General features: G+C 41.8%; 1 protein-coding gene and 1 long non-coding RNA gene across 4 annotated transcripts in view; one reads left to right on the top strand and one right to left on the bottom strand.

Moving 5' to 3' along the window:
• Window positions 1-17,673, bottom strand: part of SLC44A5 (solute carrier family 44 member 5) — a 74,572-nt gene that overhangs the window by 37,807 nt on the left and 19,092 nt on the right. For 2 of the 3 annotated variants that reach the window (XM_062003466.1, XM_062003464.1), the window contains exon 2: window positions 6,618-6,666. In XM_062003466.1, the coding sequence (XP_061859450.1) occupies window positions 6,618-6,666 (49 nt within the window). Of the gene's footprint in view, window positions 1-6,617; window positions 6,667-11,317; window positions 11,556-17,673 lie in introns of those variants that run through there. The other variant, XM_062003465.1, reaches the window with a different exon arrangement.
• LOC133626194 (uncharacterized) lies at window positions 3,947-4,823 on the top strand. Its single transcript, XR_009819332.1, has 3 exons — window positions 3,947-4,026; window positions 4,590-4,627; window positions 4,708-4,823. It is a non-coding gene; the product is annotated as an uncharacterized LOC133626194 (long non-coding RNA).

The following is a 17,673-nucleotide window of genomic DNA, read 5'->3' as shown; positions in this document are numbered from 1 at the left end:
CAGCAAGACCAGCAACTAAATGTGTACACCTGTTGTGTTGTCGATAACAGCAAAAACATACTGAGGAACAGGTCTAAATATACTTAAAATAAACAATACCTTACAACATTGAAGCCATGAGATCACTATTGGTATGAGCTACTACAGGTTACCTGCCTCAGCGTGGCCCTAAAGCTGGTATCAAATATTACATGATGGAAGAATAATTCAGCACACCTTAACTGCATTATAAATAGTTTATGAATGTAAAAATAAGAGTGAAATGAAAAAAAAAAAAGAATCTGTATGTATCTATGCACAGAATTCTGACTCAGCTCTTTGGCCTCATTTAATGCAACCTAAATATGCTCTATGCAGACAACAAAAAGCCTGCAACATTTTGCAGAGAACCATACGTTCTTTTACAGATGAGCACTCAAAGAACAGCACTCTCCAGTCTGAAAATGGAGCCAGTGAGGAAATCATGAGTATTCAATTAAACTACTGCCTTCTATCTATTGGTCTATGTATTGGGCTTATTTAGGCAGAGTGGTGGAGCATGGACCAATAGACTAATTTTTCTCCATGTTGTTGTTTGGCCCAATCAGCACAGCAGCACCACAACAGTCTCTCCCTTGGTGCCCCCATTCACCCCCACCCTCATTAGGACGGCAGAGGCTCCAGTGAAATGGGAGTAAGAAGATAAGCAAGCTTGTTGTGGATAGAGACAAGGTCAGGGAGGGCTCACTGCCAACTATGGTTCTGGGCAAAACAGACTCCAGCACTCAGCTTAGAGAGGAAAGGAGGAAAGTTTATTCTACAAGAAACAGAACGGAATAAAAGCAAAAAGGGAGCAGGATGATGAGAAAATTACAACCAGAGCTTTAAGATCTCCCTCCCCATCCCTCCTTTCTTCCCCGGCCCAGCTCACTGCTCCCCAGATCTCTACCTCCTTCCCCCTCAGCGGCTCAGGGGGGCAGGGAATGGGGAATGTGCTCAGTCTCTCACAGATGGGCTTTGCCGCTTCTGTGATCTCAGATGAGGACGACTCCTGGCATTCTTCCCCTGCTCCAACACGGGGTTCCTCCCCTGGGACACAGTCCTTAATGAACTTCTCTGGTGTGGGTTGTTCCCAGCAGCTGCAGCTTCTGCCCATACAGGGTCCCTCACACGGGACACAGACCCTGGGGAATGTCTCTGGTGTGGATTCTTCACCACGGCTGCAGTTTGTGCAGTTGCAGGGTCCCTCTCTCGGGACAAGGCCTCTTCTGGGCATAAGTTGAATGAGCTGCTTTGTCGTGGGTTCCTCCCCACAGTTACAGCTGTGGATATTGGGTCCCTTCCTCGGGACACGGCCTGCTCTGGCCACAGTGATAAAGGGCCCCTCCTTCGGGACAAGGCCTGCTCTGGCCACAGTGATAAAGGGCCCCTCCTTCGGGACACGGCCTCCTCCGGTCCTAGTCACTGTCCCTGGCTTGGGGCCTTTAAAGAAGTGAATTGTTGCCCCTGGTCCAGGGTCAACTTTAGCAAAATAAGTCTCTACCCCCGATTTGAGGTCTTCAAAGAAATGCAAACAAACCTCAGCTTCACCAGGTCTCTCCATGGAATGCAGGGGAGTCTCTGCTCCAGCACACCTCCTCCTCTCTTTCATCACTGACCTTGGAGCCCGCATGGTTGTTTCTCTCACTGTTCCTACTCCTTGCACCACCAGCAGCCAGAAGAAGAAGGGACAGAAGGAAGAAACAGGAAGAAAAAGGAGGAAGAAACCTCCTATTCTGGCTTGTTCTTAAAAAGTCATTGTGGAGGCGTCTAATTGGCTCAGCCCCAGCAGTGGGTCTGGCTCAGAGCTGGGGAGAGTGGCGAACTTCTTACAGGAGCCATCTTTACAGCCCCTTCCCCCTTACCAGAATGACTGTCATGTCAAACCATGACAGTCCAGTGTCTGACCTTGACCAGAGCAGTTCCAGGAGTGTAACTAGCATCGGGTATGACACTCCCAAGCAAGCAGAAGAAGGTCGGTACACACTTGAGACTTCTGACTCCAAGGGCTCTGGCTAGGGCAGGACACTCCCTCCTTCACAAGTGAATTTCACAAACCCTTATTTCTGAAGATGCATGGAAGGAAAATCCTGACTTTTCTTTGCAGATCTCACTGGTCAAAGTTAATGGTGTCACCAAAATTGACTGAATTACTCCTAAAAGGGTGTGCTGCCTACAGCCTCCTTATCTGAAAGATTTCAGTCACTGTTGTTATTTACCAAGTCCTGCTTACTTGACATAGTTTTGGTGAAGAAGAGGCTGTTATAACCTAAAGGTGTATGAATTGTAACTGCCCCATTTGGGCAGAATTCATGTCCACAGAGCCTGGCAGTGCTGCTTTGGGTAGAACACACAGCTGTAGTAACAAACTGCTACTCTTCTGGCCTGATCTAAATCCAGTACCACTTTTGTGTGACAGATGAGTGAGCAATAAGCACCCTGGGATATTAATGTGTCCTTCAAGTTACTAAAGGACTACTTCAGAAAATGTGCTTGCAAGGCCAAGCAAGGAGACACGTGGATGCAAGCTGAATCTCACCAGTAAAAGAACTTAGAATATCACTTCTATTATTCTTTAGCATAAAAGTGATAAAGATGGTAGATCTTTTTAAACAGCTGGAGAACTAGAAAAGTGTTTCCAGGTGTGGAAAAGGAATGAAAAATTCTGTACACTTCTATAGAGAGACACAGTTCTACCATCTCATTGAAATAAATCCTTATTTGGCAATGGATTCAAGGTCAATATGACAGTAATCTAAGAAAGGACAATTGCTTTTATTAGAAGTGGTGCTAAATGCTGCTTTTTTTCCCTCAGTCTCCATTCAGAAGCAGTTGTGACACTGCTCAAGTTCAGCAGAGAGATTTTTAAGAGGTATAATATTCAAGATGTTCCAGGAGAAATGTGGCACCATAAATACTTTAACTACAATTCCCATAGTCTCAAAAACTTCTTTGAATCTAATTCTCACAGGCCTCATTAAACTATACTCCAATGCAATTAAAATTTACACCCACTTGTGCTAAAGCTTCCTTTTAAAGGTTTGCAGAGCCACCATGAACAAGGGTCCACAAACACCTCACCAGAATGCAGGAATTGCTGTTCCTTGTAATATACAAACTTGTGCAATGTACCTAGTGAAACTCCCCGATGCCAAGCATTGCTGTTTTAGCGATATGTCTGTACATAAATCCTCTTTTGGGTGAGTTACAAAAAGTTTGAAACAGTCTGTGAAGACTGATTGCTCATACAAAATTGTTGCTTATTTTATTAGATATCTCGGGTGAAACTCTGGCTCCATTTTACATTGAGCTCTAGTAGATCACCTTCAGTGAAATCATAATATACAGGATGCACAGGAGAGGAAAAAATGTAAGCTAAATTAATACATTTTTAAAACTCTGTAAACATACAAGACTATACTATACTATACTAACTATAATTGTACTCACAGATTACACTGTGAGTTACCAAAGTTGCAGAAACTGGAACAATGGGCATTGCCTCTTCCTAAACAGGAGATATTTGAAGCCCATGTTTATTACTGAAACCTGACCAGAAATTATCTAGTCATGGCTTCACTAAAAACAGGTTTGATACATTTTGTTTTCCAAAAGAAGAAGGTGATCTGTTATGGCAAATCTGCTTTTTCAGGTTGTTTCAAGCTAATGAGGCAGAGTAAACTCACTCAGGAGACTAAACTGTTAAACTGAACCCTAAGTGTCCTGGTTTAGCAAGGAGCAGCTTTTGCTTGGTACCAGGGGGAGCGGTTTGCAGTGAAGACCCAGTAAAGAGTTTGTGGACTCTCCCCTGGCTCCTGGGCTCACACCCACCTTTGGCCCGGCTGGGCCAACCTGGCGCCTCTGCCAGCACTGTTTAGGGACGGGAATGTGAAGTGCTGGCAGGAGGTGTGAGAGTGATACAAGATGGAGGTGACCACGCGGACCTCACAGTCAGAGAAGAGGAAAGAAAGGAGAAACACTAGACCAGAGACCCCTCTGCAAGCCGTGGTGAGAATGCAGCTGTGCCCCTGCAACCCCTGCAGGGCCATGGCAGGGCTGAGAGCCACCAGCAGCTCCGTGTGAGTGAGCCCGGACGGGTGAGGGACTGTGTGGGGAGGGGCCATGGCACAGGCCGTGCTGGAGCCTGCGGGCCCAGAGCAGCCCCATACGAGAGGCAGAGAGGAGCTGCAGCCTGTGGGATCAATGCGCGTGGGAGCAGCCCGGGCAGGGCTGTGTGTGTGTGAGGGACCCCAGGGACATGCAGGGAGGATGGGTGCGGAGCCCACCTGCCCTGAGGAGGGACAAAGGGCAGAAGCCATCGGGAATAGACTGACTGAAACCCCCACTCCCTGCCCCCTTGGGCCATGCAGTGGGGGAGGAGGTAAAAACCCCGGGATCAGGGCTCTGAGCCCAGGAAGAGGGGAGGAGTGGGGAGAAGGTGGTCTTAAAGGGCTGGTTGGACTCTTCATTGTTGTATTACTCTGTGTTGTTTTCTGGTTGTTATATTTCGGTGTTTATGGTTTTGCTTTAGCTGGTGTTGCATTACATTATTTTGTGTTTTCTTCCCCAAGCCCAGCAGCCTGCTCTGTTTTGTCCTGGACCTTCAGCGGTAATTAAGCTCTCCCTGCCCTTTGGCAATTCTCAGCCTCTCCAGTACTTGAGGCTAATCGTGGTCTTTTGTTCCCCAAGGTGCCTAAAACCAGGACACTAAGGAAGATGGATTACTGAGAATATGATTTTGAGAATAGGGGCTGACAACATTGTTATCAAATAGGCTCTATAATCTTTCTTACAGGTAGCACTAACATACATTTATATAATAATTATGTGTAAACACACAGAAGATTAATGAGAAAAAACAATTTCATTTTCTTATGGTACCAATGGTGAAAACATTGAAAATGCTTTTGCTGATGGCCAGTACTTGAAATTTTTATGGGTTTGGTACTTTTTAGATAATAAAGTCCCATAATCTGAATCAAAATGCAGTGAGTCTATGTATTTGAACACAAGAGTTTCCATAAAAACAAACTGCTGCTAAAACCATCTGATTCATCATTTTGAGGTGACGTAATAAAAGACCTTCATTTGGCTAAGTGCACAGTTCAGGCTCCCACATCACATTTTACTGCTAACTGCTGTCATCCAGCTTAATTTATGGAGCCTGATTTGCTTTCCACTATGTCCCAGAAACATATGTGTTCCTGGCTTCTCTTACTGTGTCATCTTGTGGCAGTGTGGGCAAACAAGTCTTAGTGAATGTCTAAATTGAGAAAACATCATTCATGGCCTTAAACTACTTCAAGGGTATGCCTATAGTGTACTGCACAGTGCTGCACTGATGACCCCAAAAGGTCAGGAAAGTCATTTGGGTGTTCTGCAGAAATTGTATGTTGAATCTAAATCTAAGTGCACATCACTGCAAAGTGGACTCAATATGCACCAACACAGCTATCAAGGAGCTATTAAAGAACTGACCTTTTTTGTTGTTTTCAACAATAATATCTCACCAAAGCATTATAAAATGGACAGAACATTAGCATTGGATTGTACCCCCTTGGCTGCATTTTTAAGAAGCTGCTGTGGAATGTACAATTAGAATAGCACATATGGCTGCCCAGAGGGGTTGTGGAGGCTCCTTCCTTGGAGGTCTTCAAGGCTCACCTGAACATGTTCCTATGTGATTTGATCTAGGTGAACCTGCTTCTGCAGGACTAGATGATTTCTAAAGGTCCATTCCAACCCCTACTATTCTATGACTCTATAATATGGAAACATCTGGACTGGCAGATGCTGTAGCAGCAACCACACAGATGTATCAGCAAGCCATGGTGCAAAACTGATTTTTACTAACTGTATCACATAGTGACAGTGAAAACAAGAGGAGCCTTCCTGTCATACCATCACCAGTTTCACTACTCCTCATGCCCTAGGGAAAGGCACAAAAGTAGACTCCTCAAAAACACCATTAAATACTTAACAATCCAGCTTTGCAATCCACAGTGACACAGGCAGTCTCACCCATTTCAGAGACGCTCTTCACACATGTAAAAGCTGTTTGCTCAAGTAAGGGTTTCAGGACTGAGTCACTCCAGCAGCCAGTCACACCACTGATGGTACTTTTCTGCCAGTGATACACTCTGTTAGTCATCCACCATACAAATGTAATGGTGCACATCCAGGCCATACTGTGGAGAGAACTAATTTAAGTCTCGAGGTGACCATGGTAGCAGGAAGACCAGCTGCAAACTGAAGGATAGTGTGCTAGGGTTCCAGTCCTGTGCTGTATGGAAACAAGGCAGACTGCATCTCATGGCACCCCAGAACACAGCTACACCTCAAACGGTCCAACTCTTATCAGCATAAGGTAAGACATTTGGTACTAAAGACTATGACAGGTTTGTCATTCAAATCGAAAGAACTCCAGGGTACACAATTAAATACTCCACAGTAATGATACATCCTCAAGGGTGGTAAGAAATGTCTTCTGGATCTGGAAGCACTGCAGAATCCAATTCACAAGTGCTGTTAATGTTATTTTTTATCTGCTGTTCCCTGCAAACCCAAAATAATTAAATAACACGAGTTATGATATTTACCTGTTGTGAATAGGTCCTCTGAACTTTGGGTCAAATTTCCTTGGTTCACCTGCATTTAAAATAAAACAGTATAAAAACATATCCTTATTGCAAATAAAAGCTATAGAGAAGGGGGTGTTAACAGGAGTCTTTGAAGAATATCTTCCATATATTCCTATCTCATCTGTTCCATTCAAACAGTTTTGTGCAGGCAATATCAGTAATTCACCAATACAATTACCTAGTTTTTGATCAAAGCATTTTTCGTCTAGCTTAAAAACTTTGATAGCCTCACACTTACACACAAGAAATTAGCTTTAATACGTCCACAATAGAAAGCTGCTGGTATTTGAGACAAGGGCTATGTCTTACAGCCAGATGCTAAGTGTGTTTGGCAGCAAGTGACTCAATCTACTTCTCTAAGCTTTTCGAATTTTTCTCTAGAAGAACAATTTGAAGTCACATCTGTATTTAATGTTGTACTCCAGTCCTGCAGAACTATTCTTACTTCCCACTGCCTTGGTTACAGGACTTTATGGATGTGGAGTTGTACATTTGCCCATTATGCATTGGGCTTATCAGATGACAAAGCATGGCTTTTCTGAGGACTGCAGAAATGCAGTGCTGACCTTGCTCTGCACTACTACTACAAAAGTAGTTTCTCATTGTGCAATGAGAAACTGCTCCTTCATTCAAATATCAACACTCCAATACAAATTACTGTTTCATAGAGCTTTCTCACTGCCTTCTTAAGGATCTCTTGAATATACCTGATATTAAAGGGTGTTACCAGCCTAAGCTTTCCTCTACCCACAGAGTAAATACTTACTTTATTGAGAGAAGAATTCAGCAACTTCTCAAAAGCAGAATTTACTTATTAACTAAGTGCCAGACTTTGTTCTCGGCTTGTATCACAAAAATCTTATCAAAATACACACAGACCAGTACAGTAAACACAGCATTTCACTAAATTTTATCTGGCCTCCATTCGAGCTGTTCAGACCTACCTTTCCAGGCTCTTGGAACAAACATATTTTAACACAGAAGAAACTGGGAAAGCTAAAACTTTAGAAGAGTGATGTGTGACAGCAATGCTGGTGAATGGAAGACTTAGTTATGCTGTCACGGGTACTTTGGGAACCCACCATGGTCCGGAAAGCAGGCGTACCACACACAGTACCTAACTCTGTATTTTGAAGAATCTTTTTGTAAAGCAACTTCTACAAAACAAGCATTTCTACTTCATAACTTATCTCCAGAAAAATTCAGTCTCTAATATTACTCTCTATTGACAAATTCTGACCAGAAAGTGAAATTTGTTCACTGCTCGTACAAGACTTAAATTTAACATGTAAGAACAGGCACAAGAAAGATATGTTGAAGTCAAATCCTGCATGTAACAAGGGGCCATAGTGAATACCTGAGGAGAAATACAAAATTAAGGCAAACATATTGATATTTCCCTAAAACTGAGGTATCAGAGATTCACAGCTGCGCTTTTCTGAAACAAAGGGAGTGACTTTGTGTTCAATAGTTGTGGATAAATTTCCTTCTCATTCATTCCATAAATCTCTATTTAACTCGCGTTACTTTAACAATCTGCAATGCTCTACATCACTGAGTACCGCAGGTTAATGAAACATTGAAGTATGACCTACTTTTGTCTAAGTTTGCCATCAGTCAGTTCATACCTGTATGGCAGCCTGGTTTGCTACTAATAATTTCACAGTAATAATTTTTATCAGTCTCAAGTTGCCCTGGAGAGGTTTAGATTGGATATGAGGAAAAATTTCCTCCCCAAAATAGCTGTTCAGGGTCATTGTGGAGTCCCCATCCCTGTAAGGATTGCAAAGCCATGCAGCTATGGGACTGAGGGATGTGGTTTAGTGGTGGCTGTGGCAGTGCAGAGCTAACGGTTGGACTCAATGAGCTTAACAGTCTTTTCCAACCTATACGATTCTGTAGTTCCTCTTTACTTGTCTGTCTTCAAGAGTCCTAGTCCGTTCAGTTGTTTTTCTTACATAAGCTGCTCAACAGTTTTGGTCACGCTTACATTCCTTTTCTGTATCTTTTTCAGAGTTACTATATATCACTGGAAAAGGAAGGGCCAGAACTGCACCGGATATTCACTGCAGACACTAGCTATGGTTTACACAATCATATAATGACTTCTTCTACCTTACTTCAGGACATCACTAGGAATTCTTTCTCACAGTCTACTGGCTTTTGGGGAAAACACTTCAACACTTTTCACCCATTAAGACCCTAAGTTCTCATTCATGAATATTAGCAGTTAGCTCAGTCCCACTGCTGGAAGAATCAATTCTCCAAAGCTGTGAATACTTTCCTTAACAATCTGAACAATGAAGTAGACTGAACACTTTGAAACTACTTTGAAAGTACTTAGGGAGATAGAACCAAAGGCATTTTGAGAAACAATTTAACAATTCAAAGTGACTTCTGTAAACTGACAGAAGTTATAAAGACAAACTCCATTCACAAATCCATACAGAGTAATTGCTTTCAACAATGCTGATGTGAAGAACCCGAAAGGATTATGGCAGACTGAAAAGCAGAGAATGATTCGGTAAAGCAATGTCTTCACAAAAAAAACCCACAACTCATTCAAGTGTGAGCATGACTGCTGAAGTCATTGCTCCTTGTGCTTGAGACATGTAAAGCCTTAGCTGATCATGGCACTAGAATTTCAGAAGATATTGACCAATTGCAGAGAGTAGAAGGACTGATAGAAGACACTAAGAAGTTTATGAAAAGAAGTAAATGAGTGTAAACTTCAATGACTGTGACAAAGGGAGGAAAAAGAAAGCAAAAATCTTCAAATACCATACAAAAAGGAAGTGATCAGTTATTCTCAGCTTCCTCTGTGAGAGAGGGAAGCTAGGCATTTACAGGAAAGATGGTTTAGATTAGTGTACTTCCAAAGTTTTCCTCACTCTAAGCTTTTAAGATCAGATTAGACAAATACCTGTTGGAAAAAGAACAGGAAAATGTACCATGTTTCACCACAGCCAGCAAATGGATCTCTAGAAGCCCATCTAGCCCCACATCGCTGTAATCATCTGATCACAGACAGCTAAGACCCAGCATGCCCCAAATGTATTTAATGTGCTTGTTTGCTTTTATCTTTTCTCACACATTATACAGTGTTTCCTTTCCAGATAGAAAAGAGTGAGTTCTATCTCCTTGAAGCAACAAGCTAGATTTTCAAAAACACGATAGACTCTCAGCAGGGAAGTCACACACTTGCATTTTGCTTACAGATGTTTCTCCAGTCAGTGTGTGTTGTATTGAGAATGCTTGTTGACTGTTGCTTGTTTCTTGAGCTTCCAGAATGTCTCCATTAAGCAGAATGATTTTACAATGTAAGTGGCTGGGCAAGAGATGATGTGTCTCCTAAAGTGTTGACCTTTCCATAAGAAAATCATTATTAAGAGTGCCCATTACTGTGAATAGCTCAAGTTTTGTTACTTATGTCATAGCTGTGTGACTCTGAAATGGAACAAAGAAAATGCGTGTCTCAAGATGCATGTATTTATGGAGCACAGCCAAGTGCAGTGAGCAAACTCCACAATACTGCTGCAGTGAAAACTAACATGCATAAACAGGCAAGAAAATAGAAACAAAGCACTCCAGAATACAAGCTCTGATTCAAATGGAGACTTTAATCTCCACCAGGCAAAAGGAAGGATGCTTGAGACAGTAACAGTTATGAACAGCAGTAAAATTTTTGCAGCACTGCGAACTCCTCCTCCCTGGCAGCAGTCAGTGTGCCTACCATGGCATGGTGCAGTGCAACACTGCTCAAACTGCCTTCCTCTGCCACTCAGAAATCCATTACAGAATATGGCAGTTTACATAGGAAAAGGTAACTGTATTCTAAGTTAAAAATACACTAAAATTCACTGTCAGAAGCAGTCTGTAGCATTACTGGAATATCCCTTACCAAAACATATGACACAGCAACTGTGATCATAGTTTCATGGAACAACAAAAACCAAGAAAAATGTTGTTTGTTTCATTCTCATTTTTCTAAATTACATATCAAATGCTCTACTTAGTTCCTACCATTCTTTAAAAACTGAGGTGATTCTTAGGGGGTGAGCTAGGGCTTATTTATGTTACTAGTATTTACACAGCTTCAGGTAAAAGCAAATCACTTCCTTAGCCCTACGAGCCCAAATGTGTTTAGAAAGGAAACTCCAAGCTTTAGGAGTTTGGTAGGCATAAGGAAGAAAGCAGTGATGTGGGGTATCGACCGTCATTTGTTTGCTAAGATTAAAAACTGAGATGATATTCTTTGCAGATGAGGTGGATCCATTTCATAGGCTGCTTTCTAAGAGGAAACTTTTCTATGTTGCATTAAAATCACAGGAAATATTTCACAAGATATTTCATTCACCAATTCTGACTCCAAACAGCAAATTAATGTATTTGTTGTATAATTTTAAAAAGTAAATATAAATTACCTACCCAACACAAAGTCTGACAGCATATGTGTAAAGTTTACCTTTGTCTGCAATTAAAATAAGCTTGCAAATATCATGCTGGAAAATACAGTGTATTGCTAATGATCAAAGGAGTTAAGAGAAAACAATTTGGTGAGGATCCAAGCCCACTGAAGTCAATTGAAACAACCCACTTGGAATAAATGAGATCACATCAGGCATTTATGAATTGTCATAAGAAAGCAGGTAAGTTACCGTGTTTTCCATAGTAGTTTTCTTCGTCCCTATCCATGTTACTGTATCTGGATCACTTCAGCAAGCTGTCTGTATGGACTCCTGTGTTCCTCAGCAAGCACTGATACACAAAATTACTATTAAAATAGATTTTAAAAGAAGCTAAGCACCACAGACTTCTCTAATCAGACTGGAAAGCCACAAAGTAGGCAGACCTTTCTGTGCACAGAAAGTTACCACTCGGCACCTGCTCCAAGCCAGCCTGATAGCACAAATGAACTTTATCAGCTCGTATTAGCCTACAACATGCAATCAGAAAGGGAAATGTCTGCACCTGGATATCATTTGTAAAATAACCCTATGGAAGTCAGTCTAAATGAAAAAATTACTGATGGTTTGCTAATGAGAATAAGGTATCACACTGACAGTAATTACTGTGCTTTTGCAGCCTGTGCTACTGTGAGAGCAAACAGTAAACAGCAACGTCTCCTTTTAGCCACAAAGGAACAGAATCACAGTGTGATGATGCTGACCAGTGTGAAATTTCCATTCCCTGTGGAACATGATTAAATCATCAATTGTAGAACTCTTTTAATGAGGAACACACACTTGTACACACATCCCTACGATGATTTTGCAAGAAGGCTGACTATATGTGGGAACAACAAAAACAATGTTTTTAAGTGAACCTCATCACTCTGCAGTACACAATGACAAAGAATGTTCTCATGTTACAATTCACAAGTGATGCCTGTGATATGAAGTCACAGCCTTTTTAGTCATTACAGAGCTTAACAGTAATGTTTCCCAAATGAGGTATTCAATAAAACCAGTATCAGTAAATGAAGTTAAAAATAGTAAGAGAATACAAATATAGCTTGATCTTTTCTACAATATTAACCATTGACTGACCTTTCACACTACACCTCCCAAGACTTTCTGCCATCCTTAGGCAAATGCAAAAACCCACAAAAGCAGAGGAGATGAGTATGATTCTACCGTGCTCCTACTCAAGTTTGTACCTTTGTCAAAGCCTGCATCAGTAAATCTCAGTGTAGCACAGTAACAGAAAAGCCTGAACAGACTGTGCTGAACACAGATGTGCACTAACCAGCGTGACACTTGGCCATCAGTGTGTTACTGAACCCTAATAAAATGCTATTCTCATTTTAATGACTATCAGGTTTCTTAATAATTAATAACTTAATAATTTATAACTTCAGGTTTCTTCCTTGGTGTTTGGTAAACAATGACCTGTGTCTGTGGCTAGAATAGGTGTGGCTTCTTAAGGAAAGATATTTTTTCATCAAAAGGTGGTGGAACTTTATGTGTGTGTGCTGCTCCCCTCTACTGGAGTAAATGGGTACGTTCAAGTGATCTGAAGTTCTATGATCTGTCTCAACAATAGCAATACTTCCCTTAGGACAAGCCTACACAATCTGCTAATTCAAAGATGGAAGTGCAGAAACCAACAAACTGGGCTGCTAATAAATGCTCGGGGTGTATTAGGATTGAATGAGACTCATCCCAGTTGAAGTTACACAAAAAAAAATATCATGAAGATTTTGATGCTTCTGCCCATCTATTCTAGGTAGGAGGAGGAAAAAACAAAATACCACAAGTTCTTGCACAATTCCTCTGTCCCTTTCAAAAAAGAAACTTCTTGAATGTGTATGAAAGCTTCATCTTTTAATATTCACAGCTGAATTCTGCAAAGAATTCAAATAAATGTCTGAGATGTACTACTGTCTAGTAACAATTTTACTTAAAACACTTTTTTTTTTAGGCAATTTTAAGATACAATGTAAGTCACATGTAATGTTTCTTATATAGAAACAGCCTAATGATCCTAGTAATATAAAGTAACAGAATACTACTGCAGGACAGGAATGTGTAGAAGCAGCCCATTAACTCAAAAGGTTGACATTAGTATAAAAACAGCTCTTCAAATAAATGTTGTACCCGGTTTACAGGCACACTGGGGTTTTAAAGATTCAGGTGTAATTTGTTTGTTATGAGATCATACACTGACACACGAATTTCAATTAGAATAAAAACACATTTATGAATCCTTCCTTGTGTAATAAATCATTCTAAACGGTAGCCTGCTTTGAAACATCTCTTATTGTAACAGTAGGAACCTTTTTGTTTGTTGCTCCTTCAGCCAGAAAAGCCAAAAGACAACTCATCCTGAATTCCATGTTTAAATACAACACACTTTTCTGAGTTGAGATTATGAGTTCTTTTTTTAGTTTCCTGTTAGCCATTCATGCAGACAGATTTTATTTCTTCCAGAACCATAATTAAATATGTTGAGAATTCAGCACAAAAGTCTCAGTAAATGGATGCCACACATTGGAATGTGAGTCAGCAGTATCATGGCAATAAATAATTGTTCCAGAATGTTCATTTCTTGATCCTACATTAAATCATAGGCTTAGACTATGCATGTTGTTTGTTCAAAACCTTGCATGGCAGGAGAGACCCCCTTGGCTGTTTCTTCATGTTCTGACACATGCATATGAGCTCTGATGCCTTCAACACTACAAATCCATTCTTTAAATATGAAGAAGCATGATGCTCTCTATGTGACAGCAACACATCACACAGCCAGCTGGCTGTCAGTTTGCCCAAGAACTGTGCAATGTTTTTCCTGAGGTGGGGCATGTACAATTAACATGCCCATTTTCACTTGATCATACCAGCATGGTATGATCAAATTTCAAAGGTCTGCACCTCACATTCTTCTGATACCAGTGAAAACATAAGCTATTTGGTAGACTTTGAAACATACCAGTTGTCAAACCACTACCCACAGGAAGGAGGTTGAAAATGTATACAGTTAATATACTACAACTAAACTAAACTGCAATTCTGCCATATGGTCAAGAATACTGATCGCCAGTGGAAGTTTTACATTTCTCTAAAGATCAAACAACAAGTTTGCAGACAGCTTGGATCACCTACACAGCTTCATTAAGGCTTCCATTTCAACGTGCTCAGCTGTTCCCCCAGATTCCTCTTCAGAGATGAAATACTGTCTGCTCTTTTGTCTTCTCATTCTTGTTCTGGGACTGTTGCAGATACAAGCTCTGTACAATTTCTAAGCAAAGACACAGCTACCAAAATGCTTCCAAAAGGGAGCAAATTGTGTGAGAACCTCTCTGCAACCTCAACTACTCTGTGAATCTATGACACAATTTGTCAAAGTGAGATTGGATCCAGAAGACTGACTGAACTCTAGAGAAAAGCAAGCTGTTGTCATACATTATTTGACGTAACCATTTTGTTAAGTATCTCCTTTTCCCAAAGCTTTTACTTATCAATCCAGCTAGGAAGAGTGCTTGGTCTTGAAACATATTCTCGTGCTTTATAAAACATCTATAACACATATTTGATGACTTTTTAACTGAAAAAAGTTATGTTTTGAAATAACCAGGTGCCTCCTATTCTAGATCATAAAATATCAGAGGTTTCCACCTCCAGGCTGCTTTACTCCAGTTGACATAGGACAATAGATCCTAGCAAATGATTTTTCCTCCTAGCTGAATCTCTAGCCTCAAATGCTTTATACCACAGCCTTTTCTGGCTTATCTTAGACTGTAAAATGCTGCGTGCAGATACCATACTGAGACCTCTCCTATAAACCATTAAAACAAAGTAACACTTTCATAACCTCAGAAGAAGGATGTTATCTGTCAGCACTTAGCACTAATAATTAAAACACTGCACTGTTTCTACTGGGAAAGGAAGTACAAATATACACATTTTTCAGCATAAAAATGTCAGCTGCAGGAAACAAAAGTTGGATTATTCTGGACTTTGAGTACATCATCTATTTCCCACTATTTTATTTGAACAAATGCATTCCATAACTTTGTATGCATAGGGACAGTCAGACCCACAGCCTTCTGAACAAACCAGTGTCTAATTCACAAAATCCATCTCGAAACTTCAGTAATCAGAGTCTTAACAGCAATGCACAGTTTTGAAGATCTATCCTCCTTTGTATACCAGGCCTTTTCTAATGGCTCCTGATTTAAGCTCAGAATCATAGAATCACAGAATGGTAGGGGTTGGAAGGGATCTTTAGAGATTATCTAGTCCAACCCCCCTGCAGAAGCAGGGTCACCCAGATCAGGTCACACAGGAACGTGTCCAGGCGGGTCTTGAAGACCTCCAAGGAAGGAGCCTCCACAACCCCTCTGGGCAGCCTGTGCCAGGGCTCCCTCACTGAAACACTCAAACAGTTTTTTCTTATGTTTAAATGGAACTTCTTGTGTTCCAGCTTCATCCCATCACCTGTTACAATCCTGTTACAATCCTGTCCTGTTACAATCTACTATAGAAAAGAGGGATGTCCCAACCTCCTGACACCCACCCTTTAGATATTTATACATGTTAATAAGATCTCCCCTCAGTCTCCTCTTCTCCAGACTAAACAGCCCCAGGTCCCGCAGCCTTTCCTCGTATAAAAGATGTTCCAGTGCCCTGATCATCTTGGTGGCCCTGCTCTGGCCTCTCTCCAGCACTTCCCTGTCCCTCTTGAGCTGAGGAGGCCAGAGCTGGACACAGGACTCCAGATGAGGCCTCACCAGGGCAGAGTAGAGAGGGAGAAGAACCTCCCTCGCCCTGCTGCCAATACTCTGCTTGATGCCTCCAGGCTGCCATTGGCTTCTTGCCCACGAGGGCACAGTGCTGGCTCATATTTAGCTTATCATCAACCAGCACTCCCAGGTCACTCTCTGCAGAGCTACTCTCCAGCAAGCCATCCCCAGCCTGTGCTGGTGCACGGGGTTGTTCCTTCCCAGCTGCAGGACTCTGCACTTGTCCTTGTTGAACCTCTGGAGGTTCCTCTCTGCCCAACTCTCCAGCCGGTCAAGATCCCGCTGATTGGCAGCACAGCCTCTGGGGAATCAGCCAGTGCTCCCAGTTTGGTGCCAGCAGGGAACTTGCTGAGGGTCCCTCTGTCCCCTCATCCAGGTGGTTGATGAAGATGTTGAACCAGACTGGCCCCAGTGGAACTCCACTGGCCATAGGCCTCCAACTCGCCTCTGTGCCATTGATCACCACTCTCTGGTGGCGATCGATGGCCAACAGTTAGTTGAACTTGTCTAGTGAGCTAACAGTCTTTGTGAAAAACTGACATCAAAAATCCTCATGCATCGCATTGTTAAAATGTACAACATAAAATGTACAGAGCTGTCACGTCTCATGCTGGTTTGAAATTCCAAAGGTTAACTAATGTTTAGTTTCTCAGTTGTGATTACTTTTTCAGTTTTCAGAAGGCAAAACAGTAAGAAAAGGTTCTAATCTTTCTTTCTTCCCCCCCCCCTTTTTTTCCCCACAACACATTTAAATGCAGCTTGTGTCTTGAAAACAATATTTCAGGTGTCCAAATTTTAAAGACAGTTACCCCAGTTTTATCTCCCCTTTTTGGCTCTTTGTGTCTTGCATACTCAGTTCCTGGTGTGTGCTACCCTATTCCTGGTGTAGTACACATGTACTACCCCTCCATTTCAGCAGCCCCCTGGCAAAGTGCCTGATGAGTACATTCAGCAACTGGTGAATCCACTTTTAGAAGCTGGACCCCACTTTCAGAAGGAACCTTATTCCTGTAGGTGAATTGCAAAATACTCTTCTGTTTTTTCAGACAAGATCAATGAAACTCCAATAATTATTATTACAAGGTAAATGAATCTGATAAAGAAATCAAAGAGAAGGCGTAAAATAAGCAAGAAAACCTTCAGCTCTAGAACATGTTGTAACTTACTGTTAAGGGGAACTTAGAGTGCTAATAAGTGGAGGCTGAGGGGAGATCTCATTAATATTTACAAATATATAAAGGGTGGGTGTCAGGAGGCTGGGGCAGCACTTTATTCTATGGTATCTAGCAACAGGACAAGGGGTGATGGGATGACGCTGGAACACAAAAAGTTCCACTTAAATATAAGAAAAAACTCTTTCAGTGTAAGGTCAGGGAGCCCTGGCACAGGCTGCCCAGGGAGGGTGTGGAGGCTCCTTCCTTGGAGGTGTTCAAGACCCGCCTGGACATGTTCCTATGTGACCTGATCTAGGTGACCCTGCTTCTGCAGGGGGGTTGGACTGGATGATCTCTAAAGGTCCCTTCCAACCTCCATCATTCTGTGATTGCTCTAAATATTTTTAGGAGAAACAAAATTTATTCCACTAAATGCACTCTAGTGGACTCTGGCCTTTCATAATGACTACCATTCCAGTACAGGCAGCGGGGTTGACCTGCTGGAGAGCAGCTCTGCAGAGAGGGACGTGGGAGTTCTGGTGGGTAGCAAACTAAACATGAGCCAACAATGTGCCCTCGCAGTCAAGAAGGCCAATGACATCCTGGAGGGCATGAA

This window comes from Colius striatus, chromosome 10, assembly GCF_028858725.1.
Source record: "Colius striatus isolate bColStr4 chromosome 10, bColStr4.1.hap1, whole genome shotgun sequence".
Classification (NCBI taxonomy): domain Eukaryota; kingdom Metazoa; phylum Chordata; class Aves; order Coliiformes; family Coliidae; genus Colius; species Colius striatus.
Note: the sequence above shows the minus strand (reverse complement) of the source record. Positions and strands in the feature narration are given on the sequence as shown.